Source organism: Mus musculus, chromosome 7 (assembly GCF_000001635.26).
Source record: "Mus musculus strain C57BL/6J chromosome 7, GRCm38.p6 C57BL/6J".
NCBI lineage: Eukaryota > Metazoa > Chordata > Mammalia > Rodentia > Muridae > Mus > Mus musculus.
Genome location: NC_000073.6, coordinates 58,731,091 through 58,747,748, shown reverse-complemented (window position 1 = coordinate 58,747,748; position 16,658 = coordinate 58,731,091). Strand labels below are relative to the sequence as shown.

General features: G+C 42.6%; 1 protein-coding gene across 4 annotated transcripts in view; it reads right to left on the bottom strand.

The window, feature by feature from the left end:
- Positions 1 to 16,658, bottom strand: part of Atp10a (ATPase, class V, type 10A) — a 174,103-nt gene that overhangs the window by 82,496 nt on the left and 74,949 nt on the right. For all 4 annotated transcript variants that reach the window (XR_882009.2, XM_006540581.3, XM_006540580.3 and 1 more), the window contains one exon: positions 7,353 to 7,557. Coding sequence is in view for 3 of the 4 variants with exons in the window: in XM_006540581.3 (XP_006540644.1) it covers positions 7,353 to 7,557 (205 nt within the window). In the remaining variant the exon portion in view is untranslated. The remainder of the gene's footprint in view (positions 1 to 7,352; positions 7,558 to 16,658) is intronic.

Sequence of the window (16,658 nt, the reverse complement as noted above, 5' to 3'; positions counted from 1 at the left end):
GACGTAGGCGGAAGTAAAGCCATAATCTGGATATATTGTATGAAATGTATTGTATTTTCAGTATAAGTAAAAAATTAAAATGTCAGTGCACACCTGGGAAAGGGTGCAGCACCCAGTGGGTGAAGGGAGTATAGCTGGCACTGCTAAAGGGTGAAGGTATCTTGCCACTTTATCAGAAAATGTCACAGTGTAGACTGTACGTATCCCCTAGATGTTACAGTGATGCCATTGGAACCTGATAGAATCTATAAGACATTGGGCCAGTTGGGAGAAGTCACTGGGGAACAATGGGACCACTGACCCCTTCCTCTCCCTCTTCTCTTTCTGGCCATGTGTGAGTGAGTTTGTTCAGTCTGTGCTCCTACTGCATCTACTCAACCAATAGCTCATGAACTGACTCCTCCTAAATGATAAATCAAATAAGCCTATTTGGTTATCTTAATCATGTGTTTCAGTGAAAGACAAGGAGCCCAGGCTAGCCTCAAATTCACTATGGGGCTGAGGATGAGCGAGAACTCCAGATTCTCTTTCCCACCCCCTCCACCAAAAGGGGGGGGGGGGCTTTGATTTCTGATGCTTTAACAGTCTTAGACTCTGACCCTGAAAAATCCCGTTCCAGCCTTTCTAAGGGAAATGACAACAGTCCACAGTACATAGGATCTCCTGAGCCAAGGAAAAAACACAGGCTTCAGAGTCTACTCTGGAGAATTTCCTGCTTGGTGGTCAAGGCTCCTCGTACTTGATAAAGGCCGGATGAGCAAACCAACCAACCATTTGATGTTTTGTCCAAAACAAACGTAGATGTGTAAGCCTTTGAAGTTGACCTAAGTTAGCCTTTCTCTCCACACAATGAAAAGCTTACTTTCAGCCCATGACAGGTGCCACTGATGAAAGTCAGTCACGCCAGGTAAACAAGAACTATTTGTTCTTTTAACTCGAAGACAAAGTTTAAATTCGACATTTTCACTTAGTTGAATCTTTGGAGTGGAAGTGGGAAGCATATTGAATTACTGGTTGTTGATCTCAGGGCTTCATACACCCTAAGTGTCCACTAGTGAAGGAGAGAGACAGAGACAGAGACGGAGACGGAGATGGAGAGACAGACAGAGATAGAGAGACAGAGACAGAGACAAAGACAAAGACACAGAGAGAATATCTTTAAAGGGCTCTGGGCCAATTCCAGACCTATGAACCTTTCCTCTGATATTTCCATGTAACTGACTTTGGAGCTTAGGGGAGGCCACTTCTCATCAGTCAGTGACACCCACATTTCTTGGCCTTTAGTAGGTGAGGAACAGTGGGGAGTAAGGCATTCTGACACATACACTTTAGTATGAGTGACTAAAAATTGCTTTACTGAATCTGACGGGCTAGAGAAGTTTAGATTTGTCCCAGTCTCAGATTAGTTAAGATTCTCAAGGGGCCCTTAAGTCACTCTGCAGCACATGAGTCATTCATTAGCATAAATAAAGTGGAAGGCTCTGAATTCATCTCACTATTGAATCCCAGATTGATCCTGTCAGATAGCACAATTCCATCCACACCTGCGTAGGTGACAGCTTTTCTTGAAGTCAATTTCATGCCTTGTAAGGTCTGCTTTGCATCCCCATCTCACAGCTTCCACCTCCTCTATCTACCTGTGGATGGGTGACACTCCAAGACACGCTCTCACCACAGTGAGAACTGAAACATAGCTTTTCTCTTGGAGGCCACATGCAAACTAAACAAACCATGTGGAGAAATGCAGAGGTACACCTGTAGACCTCAGAAACAATGGCTATAAGTAAAATGCAGTGAGCTGGTCCCAGCTATGTTCTATGGGCATGGAGAAGTTTCTGCCCATAGGACACTTTGCTCACAAAACAACTGAGAGACAGATGACAGCAGAAAGGGCCCCTTCAACAAAGAGCAGAGTGTTCTTAAGTCCACTCTGCAGTGGATGGAGAATCTGAGCACACTGACCTACAGCCTGCATCCGCAGGCGTGTCAACGACAAGACTGCAGGCCCTGTTCCTCAGATCATTATCTGAGAGACCCACTGTTTCTAGAACACGTTATCGGTGCAGAAAAGATTATTTACCATTCTGTAAATTTAAAAGTAATACAAGTCAGGTGTGCTAACACATGCCTGTAATTTCAGCATTTAATGAAGCTAACGCAGGAAGGTCACAAGCCTGAAGTTAACCTGAGCTACATAACCAGATCTCTTCTCTAATACTACAATACAAAAGTACTGCAAATATTTGTGCATACTTCTGTACACACATTCTTGTGTACAGACACACGTAAAAACATATACAATCACACCCACTTATAAACAGAAACTTATTATCAAGTGGGACAGCAGATCCACTTAAGAAAAACCATCAGAACACATAGCTTTAGTAAATCAACTGACAAAGAAACCACTCATAGAGGGCTCTTCTCCAACAGAGGCAGCCTCTGGACTGGCCTGCCCTCCTCTTCCCACCATCATCTGAAATTCCAACCCACCCCCACCCCCACCCCCAAGTTTCATGACTCTACTTCTGTTTTATTTCCACCTTCCACCCCATTCACTTCCTTACATAGATAATACGAATGCCAGAAGAAAATGCTTCTAGTTTTGATTAATGCACCTTTGATGCTTAACAGATGCTCTATAAATATTTGTTGAATTGTGTTAACATCTGCAAAGTTGTATATGACTTGTAATGCTTAGAGAATACCTTATTCTGCAGAGCTGTGCATACAACTATTACTGGTGAGCTAGAACTTCTTCCCTGGGCTTCAGTGGAATTGACACAGCTTCAGGCTAGGCCTGCAGGTCTGTGTGAATGGTTGGAAAACCCAGAGAAATCCTGAATGCTTCTGACCCCTCCCTGATGGTTCAGACAGTACCTGCTTGTTCCAGCTCCACCTGGACCAGCAGTTTTAAATATGGTAGGTAGAGTATCTGCATTTGCCTTATTTATTTCACACTGGTAACACAATGAGATGATCATTATTTCATAGAATTCATTGTTTTAGAGCATGAAAAATTTTAAAAATAGTGTTTACTGGATCTCAACGGCAAAGGCATTATAAGAGACCATAACAAATGTGATGCGCAAATAGGAATGTAATTTTTCACACTGGAATTCCTTTCTGAATTCTTGGATGCTATCATTAAATTCCAAGTTTTAAATGAAACATTTCTCTTTAAGTCAAAAACTCTTAAGTTTCCTTTGACAGAGCTTGATGATGGAGCCATCTGCCCAGTCTGGACCCTCACCCATATATTAGGTCTGAGTGGGGCATGACCATCACCTCCTACCCATTCTATAGCCCCTCGACCATGTTCAGTTTTATTCAGTCATCGTCACTGAACAAACACATTTCCACTTCAGGGTGTGTGTAGGTCTGTGTGACTGCCACAGAGAGCTAGTGTCTTAATATTCCTTCTAACATTCAGATTATGTTCAAGGTCCTCTTTCTAGAAACATCCTTGACTGCTGAAGATGGCTACTTTCTCCAGTATTAGGCCCTAACAGAAGCATCAGCGGGTAGACCTCTTTGTTAGTCTCTCAACAGATGAACACTTCATCTTACATGAATGACAGTGTAAGAGAGATGCTAAATTCTACATTGTCAGTAGAGGGCACTGGTGGGAGGTGGAGGAGTAAATGACTAAATCCAAGTTTCAGGAGTAGGGGAAGTGGAGAAAGACATTGTTTGGGCCACTTCAAGTCACTAGTCACTTTCTCCATGATTTATTTCAGGATAATAAAACTGAAAAACTTCTCTGAGCTAGGCTCAAAGGCTAGGGCTCCGTGGCACAAATGTCTAGAAAGCATCTGCCTGTCTTGATTATGGCTCACTGCAGCTGCCAGGGCTGTCCACCTCAAGAACACATAGTGTAGCCTCCCCAGTGGCCAGTGATCAGAGGGTCCCGTGGTATCCAAGCTTGGCAGCTCTCTATGATCCTCTGTGGTACATTTCCAGTGAGTTCCAAAATTACAGTTCCTCATTAGCCCTCCCCACCACCATAGGCTATGGAAGTGCCCTGAGTAGAGAAGGCTGTGTTTTGTCTTAGACCTGATGCTTGCAACAGCCACTCCTCTACCCATCAGCCTTATCCCAGATTACATTTGCTTCCTGTGTGGCACTGCAGTTTTCGCTTCAACAGCAGAATACCTGGCCAGTGAGACAGGCATCCTGTGCTCCATTACTACCACCACAAGAACACATAAAAGTCCTTGATAGACTTTCTCTGGTGCAATCATGTGTGACTTGTCTCCTGACTGGACTCTGATGACACACTCCTCCCCTGTGGAAATGGCAAGGTCATTGGTTATTAAAGAAATACAGACATAAAAATCCCTTCTAATTTAAGTTTTCCTGCAGTCTACTCCTTCCAATTTACTATCTATCAAATGGGTAAAATATTTCTGTGACTCTTATATAAATCAAGATTGGGTTCATTCTTCATCTTTCTATGGCTTAAAAACAAAAGAAACAAGCAAGCAAAAACAAACACTTAAATACAGAGAACTTGCATTGTAATGCTGCTATGAGACACTTGTCTTGTCAGTTGTTGGACATTTAGAACCAAAGACTTATGGCTTTTTACTTTCAATAAAGGAAATAAATACATAAATTTCAGAATTATAGTATGTCAATATTAATCATGAAAATGAAAAAAATACATCAATATGAAAACCAAAATGTGTATACATCTTGAAGAATTTTGCTGCTGTCCAAGAAACCATTAATAAGAAGTCAGAGTTCCCTAAATTGTTAGTGTGACCTAATTTGACTAGATTATGACTCAGTTCTATTTGCTTCCTCAAGTCTCCCTAGAGGGTGATAGAGAACAACCTTCTGTATTAGTTACTTTTCCTGCTGTGACAGGCACATGACAGACAGCAGCTTGAGGGTTTATCTCTGCCCTTCTACAGATACAGTCTACCATGGCAGTCATGGCCATCATGGCAGCAGATACATGAAGCAGCTTAGTCACACACACACGACATCCAGAGTCAGGAAGTGGAGCATGAGGGATGCTTGTGCTGGGCTTGCTGTCTCCTTTCTAGTCAGTCCAGAATCCCAGGCCAGGGATGGTATTACCCACAGCTAAGCTGGGTCTCTCACTTCAGTGAACCACATAATCCCTCACAGACATCTCAAAGATTTGTTTCCATGGAGATTCCCTAGCCCATCAAATTAAAAAGATTACCCATCATACCAACTTTGAATCTTAAGCATCCCACTTACATCTGACTTGTTTATAGGAAACATGATGAAGCTACAAAGTGTCACAGTTGCTGCTTGAGAAATAAGAGGGGTTTAGAAGAGTTCAGAAGTTGAAGAATAAAAGACATGAAATGATTAAGTTCTTTGGAGTTAGCTAAGGAGTCAGTCCGTGTCCATCCCTACCACCATGCTAAACATGGCCACTATACTCTTGGCTCTACATATCATCATCTTTCCCTCAATTTCAGATACTCACACGTGCTCACTTAGGTCTGCCTCATCCTCTACACACTGCACTACTTCTGTGCTGCTCGTTGTACCGGGCCCCACCTCTTCCTTCCTCCTGGTGAGACACTGAAAACTGGAAGGGGACTTGTGTCCTTTGCAACTGTCATTGCTGCACAGTGTTATCTCCCCACACATCATCTACTTGTCTCCTGAAGAGAAGGCAGGAGTTTCATGTTCTAGGACAGAGAAGCCAGGTAGGCCCAGGCTAATAGGCATAAGCCTGGCTTACTGCTAAGACTTAACACACTGCCCTGCACGTGGTCTCACACAACTACCATCAGAAAGCATAATTATCAGGCAAGGTCAGAAATTGCATGGAAGAGCCCCTAACAAACAGGTTTGGTAGACTTCCTGTCCCTGGATAAAAGTGTTCCACTTAAACAAATGAATGTGTACTTTTGTCTGGTATGTATATGTGTATGTATATGTAGGGGGTGTACATATATGTATATATGTAGTACTCTATATATGTTTATACATATACATTAAGTTTCTCATGGTTATTTTGTTTTCAATGATGTCTTCTTACATAGCCCATCTGCGCTTTGAGCTGTCCCTCTCCTGCCTCAGTTTCCATCAGCCCTGATTATAAACATGCACCATTACAATACAGTAATTTTGAAATTTTATGTCTATGGTTTCACAAAATATATTTGGTAGACAATCAAAGAGGTTTTTTGTTGTTTTTGTTTCTTAGTCTTAAGCGGGAAAATTGTGATGGAAACAGGAAAGAGCAGGACACCAAGGCAAAGACTTGTAATAAAGTGACATCCATGGAGGCAGCTGGCTCAAACACTCCTGCCACAGGTCTCAGCATTAATCTCTCTTTGAGGCCTTCTTCTCAGAGTGTGAAGTGGCATCTCTGCCAGCGATGGTGAATGAAATAAACTGCAAGATATTGCAAGAGTGGGAGGCAGGGCTCCTAGACCCTCAGCAATCCTGATCAAGGAATCACTTCATCCACAATGACTGCTCCACCTTCCTTCAGATCCATAAACTATCAAACAAGGCCAGTTGCTAAAACCAGGCCCCATGGACTATGCTTCTAAACCACATCTCCTAGGCAAGTGGGTAGGATGACGCCATGTGGCAGAAGGAATCTCCAATGACATCTTCTTTGAATGCAGTACTCACTTCCTTCGACTACTTTTCAAAGCGTCCTCAGTACATGCAATGGCCAGACCTGAAGGACTGACTCAGACAGGCAATGTGAGACAGAGTAGGTATGGTCAGGAGGAGGTTTCCTCACTTCCTTTTAGACAGTTCCGGTGTCTGGGGACTTGTGTCTCATGATTTCATTCAGTGTTAGCACTGGATGTCCCTGCATAGGCTTAGAAGGGGCAACCCTTATTAAGAACATGCATGGCAAAACCCCTTTGGGATTTTTTAGCTTGTTTGTGGGTAAAACCTCCCATTCCTATTCCCCACTCAACCCCATTCTTAGCTGTTGTTTAACACATCAGAGGCAGAGCTCAACTTTGGAAGCCCCGAGGCTGAACTGAACAGGTCCTTTGAAGAGATAATGTTCCCAACCTACGTAAGAACAGGTCGTGATTCTGCTATGCTGCCATTTGGTGACCTAGAACAAGGACTCAGTAAACGCTGACTGTTTCAGAATGTCCCCTCAGAATTCTTCAAAGACTAAATATCATTCTGAGAAACTCATTAAGTGTACACTGGAAATCACAGTCGGAAAAAGCCCAATCCACACAGGAACAGGTTAAGCATGGGCTTAGGCATGAAGAAGGGCTATCAGACTCTGAGTTACTAGGAAAATTGGTCCAGCCCAATAACAGAGGCTTTCAGACGAGACAGATGCCTGTGGTGCTCTGAGAATGCAGACCACTTACAAGCTCCGAGAAGCCACGGACCACTTGGCGCCGCTTCAGGTTGGTCTCTCCATCCAGGTTAGCAGTCTCGATGTGGCACAACCCGTCAGGGTCACTGGATGACAGCAGCAAAATGTCCGCAGGTATGATTTCATTGCAGCAAAGACGGACAAAGTCGCCCACTCGGATTTCTTTCCAGTATCGATTCACATACTTCTTTTCTTCCCTAGTGAGAGACTTCGATTAACATGGTTGACAAAATCCAACTATGCTGAATTTGGCCAATGAGTACTTGAGAGTCATTTAAATTTTTTCTACTTTTTTCACTATAAAAAGTTATTTAAAGAAAAAAAAAAAAAAACAAGATGAAAGCTATAACTGTGCATCACTGTTGGAATTGGCCAGAATAGACAGAACTATAGGGACTGATTGTGGAAAGCTACTGTGCTGGAAGGAGGGAGATGAAGAGTGACTGCTTAATGATCGAGGAGGGTGCTTTTGGGTTGACAAAATGTTCAGGAGCTAGAGACAATGATGTGGGAGTTCAACACTGTGGGTACCATATATGCCATGTGCTTCTTCACTTGAAAGTAGTCAAAATGACTATGCCCAGTCCTGTACCCCAAAGAAGAGAAAGCAAAGATTCCTACAGATCACCTGTGTTCATTGTGGTATGACAACAGCCAACATGTAGAATCAACCCATCCTCCCACTGATGAACAGGCAGACAAATACAGTGCACATACAGAGGAATATTACCCAAAGAAAGCTAGAATGCAGGTGAACCTTGAAGATGTTGTGCTAGTGAAGTAATGATTCTCAAAAGGACTATCTCATCCCTCCACTCATAAGGGACTTCAAGCAGGCATATGTACAGAGGACAAAAGAGTTACCAAAGACTGGGGGACCAAGGAGCTGAAGGGGTCTGCAACCCTATAAGTGGAACAACAATATGAACTAATCAGTATCCCCCAGAGCTCATGTCTCTAGCTGCATATGTGGCAGAAGATGGACTAGTCAGCCATCATTGGGAAGAGAGGCCCCTTGGTCTTGCAAACTTTATATGCCCCAGTACAGGGGGATGCCAGGGCCAAGAAGTGGGAGTGGGTGGGTAGGGGAGCAGGGTGGGGGGAGGGTATAGGGGACTTTTGGGATAGCATTTGAAATGTAAATGAAGAAAATATTTAATAAAGAAAAGACTGGGGGAGGACAAAAATATTTCTTCATTGATATAGTTGCTACCTGGTGATGGCAAAGTTATGAAAATAGTGATGATGGTTGCCCTGCACAGCTTCATTAATGCTACCAATGTATACATTTAAAATGGTCACAATGGCAGATTTTTGTCATATGCCATTTTTCTTTATTTCAAAATGTAACTTAACTGTACTGGCAATCTTTATGTTATGTTTATTTACAAGAACTAAAAAGAACATCATTTAAAAAACTTTAAACTAGAATTATATTGCACCTGTTTAACAAGACATTGGGTTGTCTTAGAGCTCTTGCGGGGGGGGGGGGGGGGGAGTGATCTCTGAGCAAAGCCACAATTCAGGATCTGGTCTGCAAAAATGGACATGAGGCCAGGTCCATTCTCCCCACTGAATCAAGAAGAAACCCATGACACCAACTACAGTTACCAACCTCTGTAGCCTTCAGAATGTGCTCACTATGTCATCCATATGACCACTGGGAAAAGCAAACTTCTAATCCAACACAAATGTCACTTTTAACTGTTTCTTGGATGTTTTGTATACAGTGTAAGGAGCTGGCTGTGAATATATCCAACTGTCTTAAATTCCACACTGGATTTGAGGAAATCCCCACGAACTTCAAGGGCTACAGGTGCCGCCTTCGGATTCTTGTGTTTCCCTTCCCTGTCTCTCTCCTCTCATCTGTCTCAGTCTGGGTCACGGTCTCTTGATACAGAGGCTTTGTTGCCCAAGCTGGCCTCAAACTTCTGGACTCAAATGACCCTACCGCAGAAACTAAAGTAGCTGGAACTGCAGGTACACACCACCACTCCTGGCTCTTCCTCCATTTTACACCTCTATTTTCTTATGTTTTACTACTTCAAGATCCACCAAACCAATGATGCACAAAGTGCAGCAATGGCCATTATAAAGTAAGATTTAAATGTAGCTTCTATCCTCGAATATAAACACAAAGAGAGACACAATCACTAGAGAGCATCCTGTGGGCTGTACCAATCAAGCCCATGTAGTTGATCATACACCCCATACAACAATACATGCTTCCATTTATGTCCAGTGTAATGATATATAGACTTACTATGTTTAGCCTAGGGAACTGTATGGCCCACTAATCACACTAAGATTCCCTGTGCCCGTCCCCACCCTACCCAGAAATGGGTAGCTATGAGACAGCACATAGAAGTGACACTCCATCACCCATCACTCCATCCTTTTTTGGTAAGAGAATTAATTGATCAGTGTCCCACCTTTTAGTCCCTTACAATGGGCATTAAATTTCCTTGTAATTTTTTGTGGGGTCTGTCTAATTACAGCCCAGACCTACCCAATGGGAAGAGGTGGACAAGAAAACTTTCTAAATGCAGAAGCCTTGTGTCTTAGTCAGGGTTTCTATTCCTGCACAAACATCATGACCAAGAAGCAAGTTGGGGAGGAAAGGGTTTATTCGGCTTACACTTCCATGCTACTGTTCATCACCAAAGGAAGTCAGGACTGGAACTCAAACAGGTCAGGGAGCAGGAGCTGATACAGAAGCCACGGAGGGATGTTCTTTACTGGCTTGCCTCTCCTGGCTTGCTCAGCCTGCTTTCTTATAGAACCAAGACTACCAGCCCAGAGATGGTCCCACCCACAAGGGGCCTTTCCCCCTTGATCACTAATTGAGAAAATGCCTTACAGTTGGATCTCATGGAGGCATTTCCTCAACTGAAGCTCCTTTCTCTGCGATAACTCCAGCTGTGTCAAGTTGACACAAAACTAGCCAGTACACCTTGGAACCTCCTATATGAGGACAGCTGGCAAGACTCGGAGCAGACAATACAGCTAATCCCTGCTGGCCATAGAAAGTGTGATGAGATCATGTTTGTATGGTGTTTAGCGGCTTATATGTGTGACTTTTATTACACAGCCATAAAACCAACACATGTCATCTCTAACTCCTACACCAAGGCTAGGGCCCTCCAGCCCTTCCTCTCTGCTCCCTTTTCCTCTTATTCCATTTTCTCCTTTCTTCTTTTCCCCTCTTCTCTCTCCCAGGCAGCTCCATAGTCTATATATACCAAGCAGTAAACAAGAAATATGCCCATCACATAGGTTTACAATGTCCACTCCTGAGAAAGAATTATGTCATGAAAGGAAGTGTGGTTCACCAGAGGGTGAAATGACACATAAACAAAGGGACTTGACAGTGTACAGCTGTGAAGCATGAGCTGGGATGTGGTCACACATCATAAATCATAGTCACTCCAGAGGAATGACAACCAGCTCTTCTGTTAGCCAGGCACACCAAGATTCAACTAACTGAAAACTGTCAACCCAAGGAAAGTTCAGAGAGCAATTACAAGAGAGAATATGTGTGTGTGTTTCTTGACATTCATCAACTACTGATGGCTGGAGATATCCTAGACCCTAGAGCAGTGCTTTTCAACCATCTTAATGCTGGATCTCTTTAATATAGTTTCTCATGTTATACTGACCCCCCCCCAAGCAAAATTGTTTTTGTTGCTACTTCATAACTATTATTTTGCTAATGTTATGAAGAATAATGGAAACATGTTTTCTGATAGTCTTAAATGATGACTTCTGTTAAAGGGTCCTTATACTTCTCCCTCAATGGGGTTGAGACCCACAGGTTGAGAACCACTGCCCTAGAGGCTAACTTTCTGCCTCTTTTCTAAACCAATTAACTTTCTAACTGTTCTAAATACTTACTGTTAAACCTACAGATAAGGGTAGCTTTAATTCCTCACCAAAGAAGCTTCTTTTTACAACAAATGGTGACCATTACAGAGAACAAATGGAGACCATTACAGAATGCATAACTCATCAGACTGCACAGAATAAGTGACTGTGGTATGTTCAGCCAGCCGCACCTGATATATTTACAATGTACTCTTTACATATAAGGCTCAAGACATATTGGAAAGGAGGTGGAAATATTGTAAACCAGAAGACTAAGATACGGGCAGCAAAACAGTGTTACCTAGACATGACAAGGAAGTTGGCACCCATAACATCTTAAAAACATGGATGCTTAAATAAGACATGCATCATGACAACACCAGTGGGTGTACTGATGAAGATGGGAGAAATCCCACAAGAGCTGCAAGCAATCAGTGACAGCTGAAAGAGAATTTCAACTTTCTCCAATGGTGAGCTCCCTGATAGGTTATCATCCAATCCGAAGTAATCATCCCTTAACACATGTACACAGGAACAACACTAAATAGACTCAGTGGTTTGTTGCTTTTGTTGTGTGTGTGTGTGTGTGTGTGTGTGTGTGTGCGCGCATGCACGCACATACATGTAACAATAATGAAGAAGAGGTCATGAATTTGAGGAGGTCACAGGAGGAGTGGGTGGAAGAGAAGCAGGAGTGGAAAATAAATAAAAGTAGTACTCATGTATAAAATTCTTAAAAAAATAGATAAGTATAGTAATAAAAATAAGGAACAGAAGAAAATTGGAATAGAATGTTGTATGCTTAAAAAAGCCAGGCCTAAGGTTAAAAGCATAAGCAAGTCCTTTCAAGCAAGGTGAATATCCTGTTACCCTCAGAATGGGGTAGAAATGTTGCCTGGTCAGTCTGCCATCAATCATCTGTATCCCTGTGACATCACCTTTCAGTCTCTGTTTGCACAGCTAGAAAGTGAAGGTGTAAACAGAAATGAGGGAATGTGTGGTTTCTGTAGTTTGCTTCCAGAGAAAAGTTGTTAACCCTTTATAATCCAGCACATGTTGCCTTCTGTTGTCATCTGAACTTTATTTGTCTATCATAGATACTCCAGGGCTGAAGGAATCTGCTCTAAGAATTAGAATGACCAATTTCACTTAAAGGAAAAAATAAAACACGCTCTCCCAATTCATTATTCTGATCATTGGTTTAAGCTTGGCTAAAACTACTTTATTTATAGAAATCATGTTTCTAAGACTATTAAAAGTAATGTAAAATTTAAAGTAATTGCTCTATCCAGCTAAAAGCACTTTTACTTAGGCCAGGAAATTGATATTACTCCTTTGTGGTACATATATACACACACACACACACACACACACACACACACAATGATTTCCACTTAGTACATAATTCTCCTGGCTCTCCAGTGTCTCCATAGTGAGAGGGGTCTCTACTGTGCATTTACTTATCTCTCTAAAGTAGAGATGATCTATTTCTAGTATGAAGCATGGAGGAAACCCTAAGAAAAACAGAGATAGTTCATCTCCATTGTCAATAGAAATGAATTTTGAATCACCCAGGAGACACACCTCTGGGAGTGTCAATCGAGGCATTTCTAGAGATGTTTAACTGATGTAGGAAGACCCTCCTTGGGTGTCGCTGGCACCATTTGTGGACTGTAGTGACAGACAAAATAAATGGAAAAATTCAGAAAGCAGGACCAGTAACCTGGTCTCTGTACTTCCTGACTGTGGATGCAATATGACCAGCTGCCTCATGCCTCTGCTACCATAACAGACTATACTCTCAAATGGTTAGTCAAAATCCACTCTTTCTTCCTTCCATTGCTCTTAACAGGTGTGTATTAGAGAAAGGAGAGAAGTAACTAGTACAGAAAATAAAAGTCTACTCTTCTACTTCAATGAATTGCTCTCATGAGGATTTACATTAGGCTATTTGCCCTCAGAAGTAAGGGAATAAAAGGTTTGTTTTGTTTTGTTTGTTAGGTGAAATCAGAATCTGATGTTTCTTACAACTAGTGGCCTATTGCTGTTCCATGTACATGAAAAGTCATTGTAATTGTTCGAACTGTCATTATCCCTGTGTCCAGCATGGTCTCTGAATTTATAAATGTAATAGTTTCATCTCTCTGAGTTTTTCTATGCTACACAGGAAGAGGTAAGAATAAAAAGCACACTCACTTCGGACTTGGTAGTCAGTCCCTCTGTCCCTCTTCATAACATTGGTACTGTTTGTTATCAGCACAAAGTGCCATGAGCTTTTGCATGCTTCTCCATGCTTCTGAGAATGCCCATAAACATTGCTTGGGACTACAAACACCCATGCATGTCTCTTCTGAGATCCTTAGAAGGATGCGGGGGGGGGGGGGGGAGGTAGGGGGGGAGGGAGAGACAGGCAGAGGTGAGCCTTGATCACAGGATTAGGGAGCGTTGAGAGAACAGACAGCAGCAGACTAGAACTATGAAAGACCAAAAGCAGATTCACAGTGAGGCCTAGATTGTAGGTATCTGGGAAGCACTATAGCATCAAAATGAAGCCAAATGGGTGAGGGATATGCCCACATTTGGAAGGCGAGCATAGGATTCCATGGTGCCTACCCATGTCCTGGGGGCACTGAAAGCAAAAGACTAGAATGCTGTGCGTTCTGCATACAAACCCTGCCTTATCCTTCCATGCTGAGAGAATGCAGCTGCAAACAGTCCTGGAATGCATGTGTGGAGTTGCCACATTCTCCAACTTTTGGAAACTGTAGCTCCCAGCGACTCACCCGTGAACACAGAGGGTCATCTTTGCAAACATCTGGCATGCATTTATCTCCTCAGAGACTTACTCAGCACTCAAATATATCAGACTGTTTAGTCTCTTGAAAGACTCAACTGTTCTTCAGAAACAGCCTTCTCAGCAAGGGCCATGGACTCTGCAGAGCGACCAGTGCTTTTATTTGAGGTCTACAGCGAACACCAGCTGGTCTAGGCGCTTTACATCATAGTTTCTCTCAGCACTGAGACTCCATCATCTTAGTCCTGGCAGTAATTGCAACCAAAAAAGTGAACACAGCTCCCTCCACACCACACCAGATGAGGTCACCACACAGTGCACTCTCCAACCTGAATCTTAGGAAACACTCTTTTGGTCCTAACAATGATTCTAAAGAGACTGAGCAGTCTGTTGTCACAAACACATGTTACTCTGGGATTCATGATGGCGAAGGAGGTTTAACCTTAAAAGCACATCTGATCTGGAGGCCTAAAGAAGGGACATGCCACAAAGACTGGAAAATGCTAAACAAGAAAATCCACCTCCCCTGCCTATTTGACATTGCACAGCCAAAGACTGGTGGAGTCTGAGAAAGCGTATTGTTATGCATGCTAAAAACAAAAGCAAAAACAAAAAACAAAAAAACAAAAAAAAAAAACAAAAACAAAAACAAAGCAAAAACAAAGGCAGCTGAAAGGAACATCCCAGGGCTTGAGAGGCACAGAACAGCAACTCTAGTTCTTTTAGTCAAAAACTCCTACACATTTTTTAAACAATTGGAGGGACCTCATCCAAGGTCAAAAGACATCAAGTTATAGTTTGTGCTACAAATTGGCACATGTGCCCTAAACAGGCCTGAGCAGACTGAGAGATAAGCCATTATTCCCGGGACCACAGGTGTCCAGACCCATCTGAACTGTCGCTATAGAAGGACAGTCCTCCACTGCGTCCTCCCACTCTGGGCACTTCCCTCTGAAGTTCTCTCTGAGGTGGAAAGCTGTTTTTTCTCCTGAGTGACAGCTCTGAGCTCTGCTTTCTCCTTAGACAAATCCAACCTGACTGCAGAAGAAGCCACAGACCTGAGGTTTGAGTACCATGTGGTATGTATTCTCCCAGGATTCGTCTACAAAGCCTCTGACTTCGGAGTGATTGCTCCCATCTGGCCATCCTTTCACTTACAGCCACACAGCCAGGTGCGTACACATTCTCCTCTGAGATGTGACTCATCCCTAGAACCAGGCTCTGAGTTCTGAATGCCTCGCCTCCTGATTTATAACAGAGGAGGCTAAGCTACTTCAGTTTCCCAGCAAGCCTGCCCCTTCACACGACTTCCCACAACCCTTAACCCCTGCCCTATACACTTTACCGTCTCCTGGCACCTGACAGCTGGACTTCACCTTGCAGGCTGCTTTGTGGGTGACTTTTCCCCAATGATGCCTTTGAAGCAAGTTTTTTCATTTTAACTAATAAGGTTAGAAGCCCCCAAATGATCCAGGAGTTGCCTCGTATAGTTGATTTGTGGTATGGAATTAAAACGAAAGCTGGCACACTTTTAAAATGTGTCTTGTTTACGAGAAAGACACTGCCTGCAACTGTTCACATGGTTTCAATGAAATACAACAGAGAGGTACATCTCCAACATAATCATTAAAATATGACTACATGGTTAGGGTCTTCTCTTTATCCTATTAATTGCAATCCATGTAACAACAGGGATCTTGTATCTTCTGGTCTCTGTCACCTTGTATTTCCTGCTAAGACATCCTGCTAAGACATAGTGGGCACATTACCACTAAAGTGATTGCATTTATTAAACCAAAAGAAACTCCATTGGCCAAGCATGCCTGGATGTGTCCATGCGTCCTGTTTTATAAGCAGCCAGATGTGTTTATAAACCCCAAAGTACATCGTGGCCTGGTAAATTTAAAGGTAAAACATATAGTAAGGTCCACAGAAGAGGCATCCAAGAAAATGGAAAGCACAAGGACCAGAGCCCATCACTCAGATCTGCTCATCTGATGCCTCCCAAGCACCCTGAAATGGACTGAATTTTTTTTAAAAAAAAATTTAAAAATTTTTTAAAACGTCAAGGACTGCAGAATGTGGGGAGAGTGAATAAATGCTTTTTTAAAAAGGCACAGATAGGCTATAGAGATTTACTGAGAGGAGACAGACCACTAACAGACATTTCAGAACCTGACAATCCATTACAGGATGTGAAAAGTGCTACAGAGCTCAGTTCATCTCGGATGCCGAGTTTTCAGAGATCCACAAAATATACAAGCACAACCACTACATCAGCATCAGGCTTCACCTGCTGACCCTGACGAAGCGCATACCCACTATCTCCAAATTTGCAACCTTAATCTGCTCTCAAATAAAACTGTCTTTGCTCTATTTCAACCTTGTCTGTGATCTCTTGGTTTACAGAGACTCGCGAAATAAGTAGTGAGATGGTTTCCTTCTATTGACGTAGGAAATCCTCTCATGTGATTTGTTTTTCAGATGATGGACAGACAGACAAGTGTAGGTATATATGACTGTGTGCCTGTGTTTACAAGAGGAAAAATGGAGAAACAAAAAAACAGAGATAAAGAGATGGAGTCCAAAAGAAACAGAAATTTACACTTTTCAAGTTATCTAAACGCTCTATACCCTCAT